General features: G+C 24.1%; 4 protein-coding genes and 1 long non-coding RNA gene across 6 annotated transcripts; 1 reads left to right on the forward strand and 4 right to left on the reverse strand.

Moving 5' to 3' along the window:
* Positions 1 to 777: 777 nt before the first annotated feature.
* On the reverse strand, positions 778 to 2,850 carry LOC112596984. 2 transcript variants are annotated; one of them, XR_003114814.1, is made up of 4 exons: positions 2,806 to 2,850; positions 2,553 to 2,732; positions 1,828 to 1,923; positions 778 to 895 (listed from the first exon to the last, which is right to left on the reverse strand). It is a non-coding gene; the product is annotated as an uncharacterized LOC112596984 (long non-coding RNA). The 2 variants fall into 2 exon arrangements; XR_003114813.1 differs by lacking the exon at positions 2,806 to 2,850 and having other exon boundaries at positions 2,553 to 2,799.
* Positions 2,851 to 5,168: 2,318 nt separating this feature from the next.
* On the reverse strand, positions 5,169 to 9,199 carry LOC112596906 (serine/arginine-rich splicing factor 1A). The gene is made up of 4 exons (XM_025342743.1): positions 8,651 to 9,199; positions 6,403 to 6,608; positions 6,004 to 6,176; positions 5,169 to 5,602 (listed from the first exon to the last, which is right to left on the reverse strand). Exons 1-4 carry the CDS (start codon positions 8,809 to 8,811, stop codon positions 5,420 to 5,422), a joined length of 723 nt encoding a protein of 240 aa, XP_025198528.1. The 5' UTR covers positions 8,812 to 9,199; the 3' UTR covers positions 5,169 to 5,419.
* A 1,008-nt stretch (positions 9,200 to 10,207) lies between these two features.
* On the forward strand, positions 10,208 to 12,200 carry LOC112596917 (dynein light chain 1, cytoplasmic). The gene is made up of 3 exons (XM_025342786.1): positions 10,208 to 10,391; positions 10,534 to 10,664; positions 11,927 to 12,200. Exons 2-3 carry the CDS (start codon positions 10,557 to 10,559, stop codon positions 12,086 to 12,088), a joined length of 270 nt encoding a protein of 89 aa, XP_025198571.1. The 5' UTR covers positions 10,208 to 10,391; positions 10,534 to 10,556; the 3' UTR covers positions 12,089 to 12,200.
* A 742-nt stretch (positions 12,201 to 12,942) lies between these two features.
* Positions 12,943 to 16,857, reverse strand: LOC112596919 (2-methoxy-6-polyprenyl-1,4-benzoquinol methylase, mitochondrial). The gene is made up of 5 exons (XM_025342788.1): positions 16,446 to 16,857; positions 14,345 to 14,494; positions 13,655 to 13,985; positions 13,482 to 13,593; positions 12,943 to 13,280 (listed from the first exon to the last, which is right to left on the reverse strand). The coding sequence occupies exons 1-5, from the start codon at positions 16,567 to 16,569 to the stop codon at positions 13,179 to 13,181; spliced, it is 819 nt and encodes a 272-aa protein (XP_025198573.1). The 5' UTR covers positions 16,570 to 16,857; the 3' UTR covers positions 12,943 to 13,178.
* On the reverse strand, positions 14,993 to 16,437 carry LOC112596918 (U2 small nuclear ribonucleoprotein auxiliary factor 35 kDa subunit-related protein 2). Its single transcript, XM_025342787.1, has one exon. The coding sequence runs from the start codon at positions 16,392 to 16,394 to the stop codon at positions 15,141 to 15,143; it is 1,254 nt and encodes a 417-aa protein (XP_025198572.1). The 5' UTR covers positions 16,395 to 16,437; the 3' UTR covers positions 14,993 to 15,140.
* Positions 16,858 to 17,636: the final 779 nt, after the last annotated feature.

A 17,636-nucleotide genomic window follows, 5' to 3' on the forward strand; every position in this document is an offset into this window, starting at 1 on the left:
GTTTATAAGACCAAGTGTCAAAATAAAAAGTGCATTTCTCTTAAAAATAACGTTTTATGCACATCAAAATGTCATTTTTCAACAACATGTTGTAATAAGTAGCTATAATAATATCAATAATAATAAATATATATACAATATAATAACATTAAATAATTTGTTTTTTACTTTGCCCAAAAAAAATTGGTATTTTACATAACACCTAGGTATTTAATAAAATACCTAGGTTATAATATATGTAAAATAATATTGAAAATCCTATATTTTATTTACATTGACTAAAACCGGTTGGCAATATGCATAATACCTAGTCATTTTGTAAAACACCTAAATTATCCATATTGCCGGTAACATATACAATTTCACTGGCGATTTTTAAAAAAAAAATATTTGCTTTTTGAACTTGTAAATGACTTCTTTAATATCTATTTTTATCTTTCAAGGCAGTTATTTGAAAACTATAAGTAACTGTTATGTTTAAACAAATGAGTCTTCAATATGATATATATATGTCACATAGTCGTGGAGTGTGCAGTGGTATATCCTGCTCACTTCAAAAATCTGTGATTTTATGGTAAATTTAGTCTTAATATTATTTTATTACTGTAAATGTTTAAGGTAAGGTAATGATTAAGATGCTTATATTAGGTGTGATTAGTTTTCTTGGTCAAAATTAACACTTGGCCACTTTTTTTCAAACTAGATTATTTCAGTATGATACATAATACATTTTTTGTCAAAAGAAAAAGTAATACCAACTTTCAAAAAATGATTTTATTCAAAAATATATAAGGTAATAAAAAAGGTAAATTTATAAAATAAAATTTAAGAATATAAATATTGTCTGAAGAAAGCTTCTTGTGTTCTTGTCAGATGGTAGCAACTAGCAACAGATCTGAAAAAAAAATAATTATAAAAAAGTAAACATATTTTTCGGTTTTATGTAAGTAATAGCCAATACTAAAACTTGTGAAGAAAAATAAATTAAAATTTTAAAATTTATAAGGTTAATACCAGGGATATTTGAAATAGAACAATAATTCATGTAACTATTTTATAATTGTATTAATTACATTAAATGTTAGCTGAAATCAAAGAATTTAAATTTCATATAGAATTTAAAAAAAAATACTAATATCTAATACCTAGCAATATAAACATGAATAGGTTTTCTTTTGTCAGGGGAGGAAAGAGTCCAAGACCCACTATGATTTTTTTCTAACTATGATCTTGATGTTTGAACGACTTATAAAATTATGGATTTGGTTTTATTAAACTTTTTAATATGCTTTTAAAAAAGTAAAATATATAATAATAAAAATGTTTGGATAATTAAATTGCATAATCAAGTTTGAATTTGATTGGATTGAGGTTACAGTATGTATATTTAAATATTTGACATAGTTGAGTATGTAATAATTATCACAGAACAGACCAGTAACTGTTAATATAACAGTTACAGCTGAAGCTTTTTAGTTATTAGAAATATATATAATAGTACAATATAACTTTAGTATTTAGTTTGCATAATGTATTTCAAAATTGTTTTAAAAAATATAAATTTTGACCGAAAATCTTACATGTGACTCCCCTATATGCACACACACTTATGACTGTTCAATTTTTTAAATATAGATAAAATAATTTAATGTATTTTAAGATTTAAAAGTAATAATATCAATAAGTCATTTAAATTTATATAAATAAATTCTAAATAAGAAAGTTAAGATAAATTAAAAATAGCAAAAGACAGCGATACAATATAAAACTAGACATGCATTTTATTTTTAATATTGAAATTGTGTAAAATATATTTGAACTACGAACCAAGATTCAGGAACATAGCAGGTATATTTTCAATGTTCCATAATTTAAACAAATGAAAGATCCATTTCTCTGACGGTATTTTAAGAAACTATCCATCTATGAATATAAATAATTTATAAAAGTTAAAATATTTAAGTAATGTAAATAACAAAGAATATATTTTTAAATAACTAGTTAAAATTATCCAAAAAAACCTCAACCCTTCTAAAAATGGGTTTTTGAAAATAATGAATATAATAAATGTGATCTTTATAGACATTAAATTTTACTTTTTAATTAATAATTTTTAGGCAAAAATGAAGTTTACATAGTCTTTTCAATTATTTGTATGGTTTTATCTGAACAAATAAAAATTAAAATAATTTTTTAATGATACTTTGTGATACAACAAAATTTATATTAACATAAATGATACATAAAAAAAGATTACTAGATAAGTAACTAGGGTAAGTATAGTCATTAAATATCCTACAATTACAATAGTAATTTGTATTAATTTCCCATATTATAATTTTAACAATTATGAATCTTCAACATAATTTACTAAGGTGAGTTTTGGTATGTAATAAGTAAGATCACATATGTTAAAATTTGGTGAATTTAAAATCAATAAAAATGAATTCATAAAATTATAACAGTAATCAATATTAATAACTAATACATTTCAAAAGGTTTCATTATGATTGTATCATGCAAGATAAAATATGTCTATAAAATAAAAATACCAATAGAATAATGATGTATTGATCAGATGGCCAGTATATAGTGATTTTGATTGACATAGTGAATTTATTCTGTTTTCTGTCCGCAGATTAAAAACAAAAGGACAAGGATGTTGTCCAGTATAGTAAACAATACATTTTTATCATCGAAATATTGTTTGCCAATGATTTGAGACAGGCAGTCTAAAGAAACATAATTAATTTAACCATAAACAATTAAAGTCATAAGTACATATTTAATATATTTTTATTTCACTTGAAAGTTTTGATATCATATAAAAACAAATATTCAGTTGAAGTTGGTACATTAATTCTATTTTTCATTATATTTACAATGATTTTAATTTTTAATAGATATATTATTGGTATAGTGCAAGTTTTTGTACATCTTTTAACTGAAAAATAAATGAACATTATTACAATTATAAATGTTATGCACAATTTAATTTGACTAACAAAATAATAATATAGTTGACTTATGATAAGTCAAATTTTATTGCTGGAAGTTTTCAATATCTCTAAATAAAAATAATTTCTTAAACACTTAGTTTTTCTTATTCAATTTTATTTTCTTATTTTCTATCATTCAATTTAATTTGTTTCATTCCACTTGAATATTGAATTACCAAAAGTAATTATACATATTATTTATTAATAATAAAATAATTTTATACAAAACTAAAACTTATTGTATACTAGAAATATTTAACTTATATATATATATATATATATATAAAAAAAAAACATAAACATATTTTATTTATTTAAAAACTATAACATATTTCATGATTTAAAACATACTTACATAATACTTACACAATATAGACGAGAACCAAATAAACACATTATATGTAATGTTTAATGATGTTGTTAATTTAAGTTTAATTCCATTTTATAAACAACACTACTTTCAATTATAAAATGAATAAATTATAAAAGCATATAAATTATAATAGTAACTGAGAACAAAAAATTTTAAATTTTTTAATAAACATTACAAATTTAACTGTATAATCAGCAAAAATATTTTTTCAAAATTTCTCAACTTTAAAAATATAACAAAACTTACCCAAAATAGTTATAGAAGATCTTAAATTCATTAAAATAATAATTTATACTTGATGTATAGTATTATTTAAAAGCAGTCTCTAAAATTTATCAAATGTTGTCTTTTGTTTTAATTTATAATAATTATTAATTACAATTTATATACATTTTATAATAATTAATAATTTTTTTTAATTTTAAGAATATGATTATATTATTTTCTGAGCTAATTGCCAATGCTTATTAGTAAAAATAACTAAACATTCAAGATGAGTATTTTTTTTTCATTTTTTTTGCTTAATAACTCATAAATATTAATATTTAATTAGTTTCCTAAACAAAATCTATAAAACATAATATTTTAATAAGATGTCATACCTGCATGCATCTTTATTTAACTAATTCATACTGCATAACATAATACATTTTACACTAAGAATTATTTATTTTACTCTGTTAATTAAAATATTAGGCATTATACAAATTATACTTATATGAAAAATTAAAGTAAAAAGAACTATTCAGCATTAGTAAAACGGAGATAACACATGCAGTTATATCTTTTTAGTAAAAAATATAATTATAAATGTGATTTTTAATTTATAGCATCATGTTCAGATTTTTATTTTATAATTTTAACCATATTAAGATATAATTTATAAATTATAGTTTTTAATATTAAATAACACCTTTATAAAGTATGCATAATTATGTTATTAGATAATTATTATATTATTGTTAAATATTTTTCAGCACACAATCAATCCATAACAATTCCTTTTTGTCCTATGGTTCATTATTCCATAATAAATCCATTTGTAATCCATTATACATGAAGGTTTAGAATAATCCAATTTAACTATAATGATCTGCCCCGATAGGTATACTTCCTAGGTTCTGGATGTCCAAAGAAAAAATGTTCCAAATCCTGATCCATCCAATGAATAATGAATATCCATCAATGATAAAATAATTCCATTTATCATTTAAAAAAAAAATTATAAATCCTACGTTTGTGTCCTACATAAATGTGTTTCCTGGATGTCTTCGTTTTCAACAGTTTTTAACAAAAGATCCAGGGTAGAAAGTCCATTTGAGTAATGTTTTTAATTCATAAAATAGATACATAATACTTAACATCATCCATCTTTTTTTTTATTTAAATATATTGTATGGTTATATTCCTACATGTATCATTATCATGATAATTAGTATAAAGAGATGAATTTGAATATCCAAAATCCAAATATTACACATAGAAGTATTTCAAATGTGTGTTGTGTGCATTGTATTCCTAAGTAAGGTTGTTTCCTTCACATTCATGCCCTTTGCATCCATCATGTGAGGCAAACGAAACAAATTCCATTTAATAAAGTAAATATTATAATAGAAATGTTATTTTCCACAATAGTTATATAGTTATGTCTTATTCTCCTTATGGAGATTTTTAAACTCATAATAATAGTCCACTTTGTTTTACATGATAAAATAACATTTTCTAATTTAAATCCATTTGATAAGCATATATTTTCCAAGTTTTGACAACAGGTGGCAAATAAAATTAATTAGATATCCTTTGTAATTAATGCTATGTGTCCTTTATTTGTGTCAAATTTTCAATCCAGTTATAATCAGCTACAATATAAATGTTATAAAACAATGACAAAACACTTTTAACTTAGTTTAACCCTCGTATTAAAATTTGTCAAAAAATGTTTCTAATAAAAATTAAAAAAAAAATAATAAGAAAAAAAACACTAAAATAATGGAATGAGGGTCAATTATGAATTGTAGCATGCTTTACCATTTGGTTATCCTCAATATTACGAACGGGACCGAGATCTTGAATAACTACGACTTTTTCTAACTGGTGAATATGTTGGTGTTCCACGATCTCTAGGTGAATAGCTGGCGGAGCGACTACGACTGCGGCTATTATAATCACGACTTCGACGACTGCTTCCACCACCATAATCATCTTTTACTCGAATATATGTTACTTCGCCCTAGTCAAAAATTAAATTATGAACAAATATTTATTTATGTACATAAATGAATAAATCATATTTATAATAATAATCATATTTTTTTTTTTTTTTAACATGAATGATAATTGGCGTCATTTGCACCTTACTTTTAACACACTGTAACTCATTGAGTGTTATGATTAAATAATTATTTTCTACAGCATTACATATAAATATTATTTAATACGTGTGCAAATCATATGCCAATAATTTTACTTTAAATTAATATGTGCCAAAAAACAAAAAAATAGATGTTTAACTTCTTATATACAATTAATCCATAGTGAACATGTTAAAATATAAATCATAGTTACAGAGCACCATACTTCAATACTTTAATAAGTTTGACAAAAAAAATCTAAAATAATAAATAAACAAACCTCGTGAGACCTGAATCTTGAATCATCAAGTTTACGAACAGCATATTTCATATCATCATAACGTAAAAACTCAACAACACCAGATCCATCTTTGTATACATCTGCATAACACACATCACCAGCTTCACGCATATGATCTTTTAAATCTTGCCAACTTCCTGACGCTGGTAATCCTTTTAATGTTTGAATAATATATATTTTAAAATTAATAAAGACTTGTAGTTAAATTTTTCAAAAAGAAATAGAAAATTTAAAATAGTTGTATAAAATTATTAAATGTTAATACATTTTTTGTTTGACAATAATATTTTAAAGTTTCTTTTTTTTAATAGTCAATATATTTGGTAATTTAATCACATTAAAATTTAAAAAAATAATAAATCAAAATTAAATACTTACCAGTAACAAGTACTCTATACTGAGAACGTCTTGCCGGTGGACCTCGGCTTCTTCCACTTCCACCACTAACACCTCCTCTACTATAACCACCACCACTACTACTGCCACCGCTTCTATGTGGACCATTACCGCGTGGAAACTCTACACGTAATCTATAGCCATCATAATCATAACCATCTCTTGCATGGACAGCATCTTCTGCATCTCTAATTAAAAAATAATAATTTATCACAAAGAACAATTTAATCATGATAAAAGTTGTTTAAAATTTATTTTTCAATAAATCTTTTTAATACTCAACGTACATTAAGTGCCTTTAATAAATATAAATAATATTTAAGTCATAATAATTTTGAATACAGCTTAAAATTAAAAATTGGTAGTAAGTATTGTATAAATAACTATATTTTATATTTTGTATGTATATCATTTCAAACAAGAATATACCAGTATTAATTATGTACTATAGCATTAACAGTAATAAGAACATAATATTTTTAACCAGGTCTATAAATTATTAATAATAATCAGTAACTAAAGTAATTTGGTTAGTCAAAAGGGAAAGATAGGATTACACAATGTATGAAAAAATCTTGAAACTATTTAGTATATTACTTTTAAGGTTAAGCTAGGTATTAGAATTAATATATCAACAATAATTTCAGTAGAAAAACATTTTATATCTTTTGCTAAGTGAAAATATTAAATTTATGCCATTGTTAACATATTTTAAGAACTAAATTAATTAAAAAACAAACTATTAATATCAATATTCATAGTACAAGTATTTTAATAACAAAAAAAAAAAAAAAAAAAAGAGGATAACAGCATATTATTTATAAATATTTATATTACTTTATAATAATTCAATATTTATAAATTTTTTTTACAGTATAACTTATTATTGAGGAAACTTAAGCTATAACAAAAATAAATCATGATTTTAATCTTGGTTGCAATTAAATGCATTCATCTTTACTCAATTGAAATAATGTTAGTTTGTATCAAAGTGTGTGAATAATAAATAATTTAGTATAAGTATATTACTTAAAATTTGGATACGTTTAAATCAATTAATAAAAATGAAAATACATATTATATAATATAATAGTAAAATGTTATCATTAATGTGTGTACCTGAGCCCTGAGGCAATATAAATAAAATTAAATAGAGGAGTGTTCCTCAATAGCATACGTAGAGATAAGGTTCAACTCTTTCAACAAAAAAATTTAATTTACTATTAAAACAAATATACTGTAAAATAGATTGATTGTGAAACATTAAAATTACATTAAAAAAATGAGAATCTTAGTATCAGTTAATTTTATTTGATTAATAAAATTAACTAATGAGCAATAATGTTACTAAATGTCTTTCATAATCATTTTATCAATTATTACTATGTTTATTATAGCCAGAAGACTAGATGACTTGCTAAGTTAAATACTCCATAATAGTAAAAAAAAATTGAGAGTAGCTCTAAATTTTGTTATAATTAATTAAATAAGAAATATCTTTAAAAAAATAATGTAAATACAAATATAAAATTGTTATTGTTTAAGTTTTGAAAAAGAAAATCTATTTAATGTTAAATTATACAACCTAAATAAATTATTATACAATAAAGATTTATTGTATGCTGATTATTATTTTTTCCAGATTAAGTACAAAATAAAATAGTTAAAAAGAATATAAGAATAAACATCTCATTTCAAATTTTAATGTTGGTGCTATTTATTAGTTTAGCCAGGGCACGAAAGTATTAGAGTGAACTTCCCCATTCAAAGGTCTATGATTAATCATAGGTTTAAACACTAAACAAACTAAAATCCTACACAATATGTTTCTGACACTCCCAAGCGCCAACAACGGGAAATTAACAAGTATCAGGTATTTTTTCTTAAAATGTTCTGTATCAATACTTTTAAATCTCCTAATATGATAAAAAATTAACTCATAGTTTTTTGAATTCAATGGGTATGTACAAATTTATTTTGAATAACAATAAATATTTAGTTAAAATAATTTGTTTTATTAAAAAAGTTAAAAATGCTATGCAAAATTATTATTAAAAATTGAGAATATGAAGTTAATAAAGTACCTAGTATAATAATTAATAAGTATGTATTTGTTTTAAATTTAACAATAATAATGATAAATGTGGAAAGACAAAATTTTAACACGATAAATAATAAAAATGAATCACATATCCAATATAAATAAGTATTTTAATTAATGAAATATTACCTAGGATCGTCGAATTCGACAAAAGCAAACGGCGGTCCTCTCTGATTTTTCAAATCCACAAACAACACTTTGCCAAATTTGTAGAATAAATCTTGTATGTCTTTTGTACGTATATCAGGCGGCAAGTTTCCCACGTAAATTCTACAGTCGTTGTTGGACATTTTTCAAAGATAAAACGCAAGTTGTAAAAATGTATTACTCGTGTCTTGTGCGATATTATTGGATAAAAGCCGTTCAAAAATCGGTTACACGCGGAGAAATGTAAAAATCTTAGGAATAACTAAAACAACAATTATGCCTTTTAGAAAACGATAGTGAATATTGACGCTTGACAGCAGCAGCACTGCAGCAATTCAGCGATGCGATTAGGCGAAAGTTAATGTGCACAGTGCACTTGATAGAGATAATGCCGTAAAAGCAAATTGTCAAACTGAATATTGACTAAAAAAATAAATAAATTTCCCGAAAAAAGTTTTAATGTTATCTATAACAACAATGGCTAAAGTATAGTACCTAATAACTAATATATTACATGTACAATTGTCAATTACACAAACTACAACTTTATTAATTATTTATTACGTTCGAGCAGTTATCGATATTTCAATATCGATATTCATGGTGAAATTTTCTGGGACTCGTGTAATCACTGTAATCACGTTCGATATTTTAATCGTTTTACGCTTCAATTAGGGTCTGGCACTGGCCGAATGGTTTTATGTTCAAAGAATATAACAATAGTAATCATTGTTTTTATTTTGGAACGTAGATACTATACATCACTGTTCAAACGACTAAACGATATTTCCGAAAATTAAACTGGGGACTTAGGAGTGGATGAGTTTTAATTTCAATATCGATGGAGAATTAAAGTAGATTAAATTATTATCATAGACCTTATGGCTTATATTATAAAAAAATAGTATAAGGTCAATGATTATTAAAAAGGGGGGAATTGATTATTTAGATTACATCGTTAATATGGTTTGAAATTCATATGTACTATAAAAAATTGTATAAAATGTAGTATAACTCTCTTAATGATAGTTTATTTTAATTACCAGTAAAAATCAGGGTCATATAATATTTTATAATTACTATGGTAAAAATGTTAAGTATGTGTGGACATTAAGCCGATTTAACGACATCATTATAAACGCATTTTACAAACGCATATTAGTGAGTTGAGCTGTAGTAGGGTAGTAGATAATAGACATATTATACATAAATACAATAATTAATTTTATTAATCTAAAATGGCAAAATTATATTTTATATTATATTAGAAAAATGTTGAACTATAACACCGTGTATCGATATTCGATATCCGATAATTTTTACAACTTACAAAGCTCTTGTTTTATTGAGAAGCGCGCATTAATTCGATAATCGATAATAATAGTATGTTGTCAAATTGAAGAATTGAGATTTTGTTTTTTTGGAGGCGTCGTGGAAGAAAAAAGCTTTATCGATTCGTTGGGTCGATGGTTCGACGATAGTAGAATGGCTGATAGAAACCGCCGTCTCCCGACCAATGACAGCCGAGAGTTTGGCTCAAACAGAGTTGTTAACATTACTATTCCGACATTCATTTTATCGGCGAAATTTGGGAGTTATTGTAACCGAACGATTAAACAGTTGTGTGTTTCAAACAATTTCGTCCAGAATTTTCAGCCGTCGAAGGAGTTCATCGAATTAGTGCGAAAGCACCTAATAGTTCCTTGATTTTTTCGTTTAAAAGGTAAGTAATTGTTAAGCATTCTGAATGATCAATTTGATTTGGAAACTGATTTTTAATGCACTTATAAATACAATTAAAATTGCTAATCGTCCAGAATAGTTTTCACCACAGAAGTTTTAAATTAATCATTCATTTTTTTCAGTTGATTTCTAATACATACTAAAGATGTCTGATCGCAAGGCAGTAATTAAAAATGCTGATATGTCTGAGGAGATGCAGCAAGATGCTGTTGATTGTGCTACCCAAGCACTGGAAAAATATAATATTGAGAAGGTAAGATATTATTATGTGAACTATAATGTAATATTTAAGTTGATTATTTCATTAATTTTAATTTTCTGTACTGTATTTATGTTTAATATTTTTGTTCAAATAGTAATGTAATTAGTGTAGTTTTTATTAATTTATTAGTATTACTATTTGTTAATACATAATTGATATTATTTAATAATTTAGATACTCAAAAAATAATACTGATCTAGGTACATATACTTTAAAATTTTAACTTATTTAAATAACAAATTTGTATATTCTTTATTTTAATAGTTAACATATATTACTTTCTCTGAATTAAATTTATTTTTTGTTCTATTCATAATCTTTTTGTTTTTATCTGTAAGTACAGTTATATTTATTTAATATTTTAAAATGTAAAATTACCAATCCAAGTTCTGGAGTGATGATTAGTCAATAATCATGATACCTGATATTTATTTATTTGAGAAAATATTTGATAAAGTAAGAGAAACCAATCAATCATTTATATTTAAATTTTTCTATAACTAGATATTTCAATAAAATTGTAATAAATGAAAATATAATAAACATAATTTTATTTTATGTTTGATTATGATTTTTACGGCAATCTTTTAAATTATATTAATATTGGAAAACTTTTTGATTGATTCATGTAATTGTATTGTATTGTTATTAGGTAGTATTGGTTTATATTTTTACTTGAAATTTTAATTAGTAATTGCATCTAGAATTTTTGATTTCTGATGTAACACTATTATAAACATGATTATAATGGTTTATACGTATAGATATCTTATTAGAATTTATTAATCTATACTTCTATTAATATTTGATAATTTTAGTTTTACTAGATATATTATTGTACTTACTAGATTGATAATATATTGAAGAATTGCATAGTAGATTTAAATTATATTAATTTATTGTCTAATCAAACTATTCATCAGCCAGAATTAAGTTTATTAATGACAGACTATTGTTCCAAATTATAGAACAAAGATATACTCAAAAGATATATATTCATACTCAAGTTATAGTTATAATTTTTTACAAATTTTAAAATTTCAAAACTGTTTAGTCCCATAATGAATATAGTTCTTTATATTGAAGTATAAAATTTTTTTTATTACTATTATATAATATTGAACATAAATATTAATAAAATACGTGAGAAATTATGTATTGATGTTTATTGTAATTTTAAGTATTCCTTCTTTATTATCTAAATTGACTGATTTTTTTGATACTAATAATCTTATACTTTCTTGTTAAAATAGGATATTGCTGCATATATAAAGAAAGAATTCGACAAAAAATATAATCCAACATGGCATTGTATTGTTGGCCGCAATTTTGGAAGTTACGTCACACATGAAACGAGGCACTTCATATACTTCTATTTGGGCCAGGTGGCTATACTGCTTTTTAAGAGCGGATAAATTTTAAATTGACTATTGCACATGTCCCCTTCCAATATGCAAAAATTAATTAAAAAAATAAAACAAATTTCACCACCTACTCTTACAAAAATAAATATTTTTATGAGCATTAGCCACTCGTTTTATTTTTTTTTTTTAAATTTTTGATTACCAAAATTATACAATATTTATAACATTCCCCGTGCATTTTTTAAATTTATTATTTATAAGATTTAAATGACGATATTTATTGGAAGGGCTTGACAATTTTTCTCATTACTAACTATTTTTATTATTTTTTTTTTTTCTAAACTAAAATGTGCGAGTAGCTTTTAATATTTATATATATATATATATATATATGAGTGTGCCATCATCAACAATGGCTTATACTCTTTTTATTCCCCTCGCCATTTTTAACTCCCTTCATAACAGGCTACTCTCATTCTTGCATTACTATTTTATTAAACATATGTTAACTACACAGTAAACAAATATTTTATTAGTATTTTCATGTCCTCAAAGTATATTATTGTAATTATTTCTAGTCCATTAAAAAACAAATATTTAATGAAATTTGGGACTGTATTGTGTATAATTTAAATAGTTACTTAGATTATGTTGGGTTGCATGTATGTTCATAATATTAAGAAAACTTTTGTAACCAGATAAACAGTTTTTAAAATGTTTTGTAAGTTATATGCAGTCCAGCATTACAAAGATAATAATATATTATTTTCAATGGAATGAGAACACGTCACCGACATAGATAACAGTTAAAAGTGGATTATGTTGTTATTGTTTACTTATGTATAATTTTTTTTTTTTTTTATTAATATGTTTATGATACTTATAGATCTTTGAAAGTTTTTTTTTTAAATAATTGGTTTATTTATTATTATTATTATTATTATTTTTTTTTTGCAACATAGATATATAAAAATAATTTTGTGTTCTTTGACTGGTGTAAACAAGAATGTTTCAAGTAGCGTCTTAACATTAATGATTAATAAATTCTAAAATAAAACTTTAAATTAACAGTTCTATATTATCACTTAATTATAGTATCATAATTAATTATTTAATATTGTTTTTAATTTAATTCTAAATTTTATAATTTGAATCCCGAGTGAATTGCTACAACACCAAATGTTAAGTTTGAATATGTGACACATCTAAAGCCTGCTGACTCAATCATATATTTGAAATCTTCCTGTAAAAAAAAAAAAAAAAATATCAATATGAATAATGAAGAAGTGTTGTATTGTATTTGAATCTAGAATGATTTTATAAGAAAAGTAAACCACAAATTAAAAAATGTACAGAGTAATAACTGGATTCAATAATTTTAATGCATTTAATCTATAATCATTTTTAATGATTTGAAAATTTAAAAGTGCAAGCAGATTTTTACCTGTGTAGGGAATTTTCTAATGCTTTCCACTAAGTATTGGTAAGGTTTCCACTGTCCAGCAACTACGTGACCCATGACGGGAATTACGTTGAACGAATATTGATCATATAGCCTTAAATAAAAATTGTTGATAAATCGTAATTGAAAATACAATAAAAATAAGAATGTCTTACCATCTTAAAGCTGCTGGATTAACTTGGCTGAATTCTAAACAAAGAAATCTACCACCCGGTTCAAGTACTCTGTATGCTTCATCTAAAGCTCTGTCAATGTGTGTCACATTACGAATACCAAATGCTATTGTATAAGCAGAATAGGAATCTGATTCCATTGGTAAGTTTTCTGCATCACATTCTACCCATGATATAATATCTTGGTTTAATTTCAAATTTAACGCTCTTTTTTTTCCTTCTTCCAACATTGAACCGTTAATATCAGCAATTGTCACATGCCCATCTCCTTTCATATCAGATATATATTTTAAATATCTGAAAGCAATATCTCCTAAAATAATAATGTATCAGAGTTTAATAAGATAAAAATAAGTTAATTAAATTATTCAATTTAAGAATTTATATTTTAAATTAAATTAAATTTCTGTACTCCAATACTTAGTTAAAATTTAGAAACATACTTTAGTAGCGTTTGTGTGTAGATTAATTTATTTTACTTTTTGTTCAGTAGTATATTTTTTATCAATAATTAATCTAATGATATCATTAATTTATTAATGTATATTAAATTAATCTAAGTTAATAATTATTTAATGTTAGGTCATGTAGACTCTCGAAACTAGTGGTTTTAATAAGGGCTAGCATTTTTGAAAGTAAAAATAGTCAATTTGTATTTAATAAATTAAGTACCTGTTCCACCCGCAACGTCCAGTAATCGTGTGCGTGGACTTGGATCCAATGTTCTCATTAGTTCATCTTTCCATAATCTATGTACACCACAACTCATAACATCATTCATAGCATCATATGAATCCGCAACACTTTTAAAAACTTGATGCACTAAAAATATCATTATATGTTTTTTAAGTTATAAAATTAATATAAAATTGTTTAGTTAATATTTGCTAAAACTATTTATTAAAGTCATGATAAAAGATATATTGAAGAACTAAATATGATTTAAATAAATAAAAAAATATTTAAAAAAAAAAAATAAATTTAATATATTACAACAGGTAATGAAAAATGTAGTGTAATATTATTTAAATTTGATCATATTAAATTATTATAACAGTTTATTGTCTAATAAATTAACTCAAATAAATAATTAGTTTATATATTCACCTAGGTATACTAGTATATGGGATTTTAATTTTCCAAATATTAATCATTTACTTAAGATTATATCTAAAAATACTAATACAAAATATTTTATTCATATTACGATAAATTGATTAAATTATCGGTACTTCGGTCATATATTTAAAAAGCTAAATACATAATTTATATACATTGCCACAGGTACAACATGTAGATTATTGTATAAAAAAAGGTTTTCATAAATATAATTCTAAAATTTTAAGTTTAATTACTTGTTATATAATTCAATGAGATTTTAATAGATTGCCTTAGATTTACAAATTTAAAACGTGCAAGATAAACAATTTTACTATCCTATCACTTTAAATAGATTAATTAAAATTATTTAATCATCATCACTGTCCCAATTAAGTGATCCAGAACTTTTGTTTTGTCGGTCTGGAGTGTTATCCCATTTAGGAGAATTCAATTTTTCTCTTTGAGACGAACCATCCATTGATCTCTTTTCTCTTTTTGAGCTATTCCTTTTTTCTTTTCTTGCTCTTGACTGTAGTTCTCGTTCTGTTTTAATAGAATTATTTTTATTTTCTCTATGACTTGAGTTTTCATTTCGATTTCTTTGGGGTTTTGATTGATATTTACCACCAGGATTTTTATATAAATGCAAATAATTACAATTTTTTCCTTTTGGACACATTTTCCTAAAAAATAATCCACATACCGCTTCAGACCATGAAGGAATATTACAGAATTCAGCAGTTATCTTTCGGCCACCATAGAAACGACCACACAAGTTTCTATATGCTTTTAAAGAATGCCGTCTACTTCTATATTGAACATAAACATTACCTGTTAGATGTATTTCTTGATTTCTACAAACATTAAGTTCAATTATTTGTCCATAACTTTTAAGTTCAACTAATATATCTTCAAAAAATTCATAAAATTTTTCATATGCCTCTTTTTCATCACATTCCAAACTAATATCAATATCAAATTCACGTTCATAACGCATGTTTAATTCAAAATTTTTATAAAAATTAGGAATCAACAATGTATTACTAATACCTGGTCGAACATGATTTCTAGAACAATTTTCACGAAAGCGACAAGCTGCAACTTTTGAAAAAAAAGGACACAGTGGTTGATCTGGTCTTGTACTCGTACTAACATTAATAGATTCAGGCAGTGGACCCAGATTGTTGATATACATTTCAATTTCTTCAATAAACTTAGCATTTTTTTCTTCTTGGAGTTCTTCTTCTTTTTTCTTCTTTTCTTCTGTTTCTTTAATTTTCTTCTGTTCTCTTTCCCATTCTAGTTTAATTAATAATTCTTTTTGAGCTTTTTCTTGTTTAATTTTTTCCAATTTTTGTTGTATTGATTTCCATTCTTCGATAGCAGCATACTCTTGTTCAACCCATTTTTTATATTGCATAACAGCAATCCGTTCACTTTCATTTCGTTCAAATTCTTCAATCTCTTCTTGATTTTTAAGCCATTCTTTGTATGATGGAGAGTTCAAACGATTTTGTTCTTGTTTTTGAAGCAATTCTTCTCGTTTTACTGCCATTTTTTGTCTCCGAAGTTTACGACGACTCTTTTTCCATTTATTACGCAATATCTTATGTTTTTTCATAACTGAACCTAGATGATATGAAAATTAACACTTTTAGAGATTTTTAAATACCTTTTTTCGATTTTTCAGCTTCGTCGACTGTTTGAAAACCAAAATGTGTTTGAGTCGAATACAGTGCTGTGAACTTGAAATAACGTGTAACACATTTGTTAAATCTATTAAATTTAAGACTCATTGTCAAAAATTATCTAAACAATGATGATTGAAAAATAGCAATTTAAATCACTTTACAGTTCATTTCACTTTGGTTAACGCGTACAGCTGAATAATTATAAATACTAAATATAAGCTTTACTCTACGATTAGCAGTGAATAAGTTTTTCAGATTTAGCACTAAACAGATTATTAACAGACAACAGTTAACTAGTTATTGTATAGAGTTTAGCCGGCTTTATGATTTATACTGTTTAGTACAGACTACAGATTATTATATTATATATTATAATATGATGTTATAGGTTGTCTTGTCATTCAAATCATTAATAATAATATCATAATTCATGATAATGTTTGTTTATCACAGAATAAATGAATATATTATAATACATGATAATATGATAAACTTTAATCCGTGATAAACTCATTGTAAATGTAGACTGTAGTTACTGTAAAAAAATTAAATATTTTCTATTTACAAAATAGTTAATAGTTATTAACTAGCATTAGTTATAACTTATAGTTTCCGTAGTCGACGAACAAGTAGGTAGTCATCTAGAAGAGTATTAATTTTTATGTATATTAACAAATAACAGCTGAACAGCCGTGGTAAAGACTAATCACGAAGTCGGCAGTCAAATCAAGAATAAAAATATAGAAAATGGCCATACGCTCATATATGCTATAATAATATATACTATGATAAAATAATAATTAATAATTATTAATTATCAATTAACATTTAATGTTACTATAATTACTAAAATATTGATGATTGCCCTTTATTTTTTTCTGTGTTATTATAATTGATTTGCGTCCTAGGCTCGAGCCTGTAGCATTCTACATAATATATCCATATGGATCTACCGACAATATAAAAATAATACGAAAATAATTAATTTTTAAAATAATAGTTTAAGTAACCTCGGGATCGAAATATTATAAAATGTGGTCCTTGGTGTATCATGTATTATAATATAAGTATACAATTTATTAATGAAAGCATCATAATGACCATAGAAGTCTTGAGAAGAGTGAATATCTTTATGCCCAAGTAAGTTAGAAGTAATTAATAAAGACAATTTA

The sequence above is a fragment of the Melanaphis sacchari genome, unplaced genomic scaffold (genome assembly GCF_002803265.2).
Source record: "Melanaphis sacchari strain LSU unplaced genomic scaffold, SCAv2.0 Contig36_pilon_pilon, whole genome shotgun sequence".
Taxonomy (NCBI): Eukaryota; Metazoa; Arthropoda; class Insecta; order Hemiptera; family Aphididae; genus Melanaphis; species Melanaphis sacchari.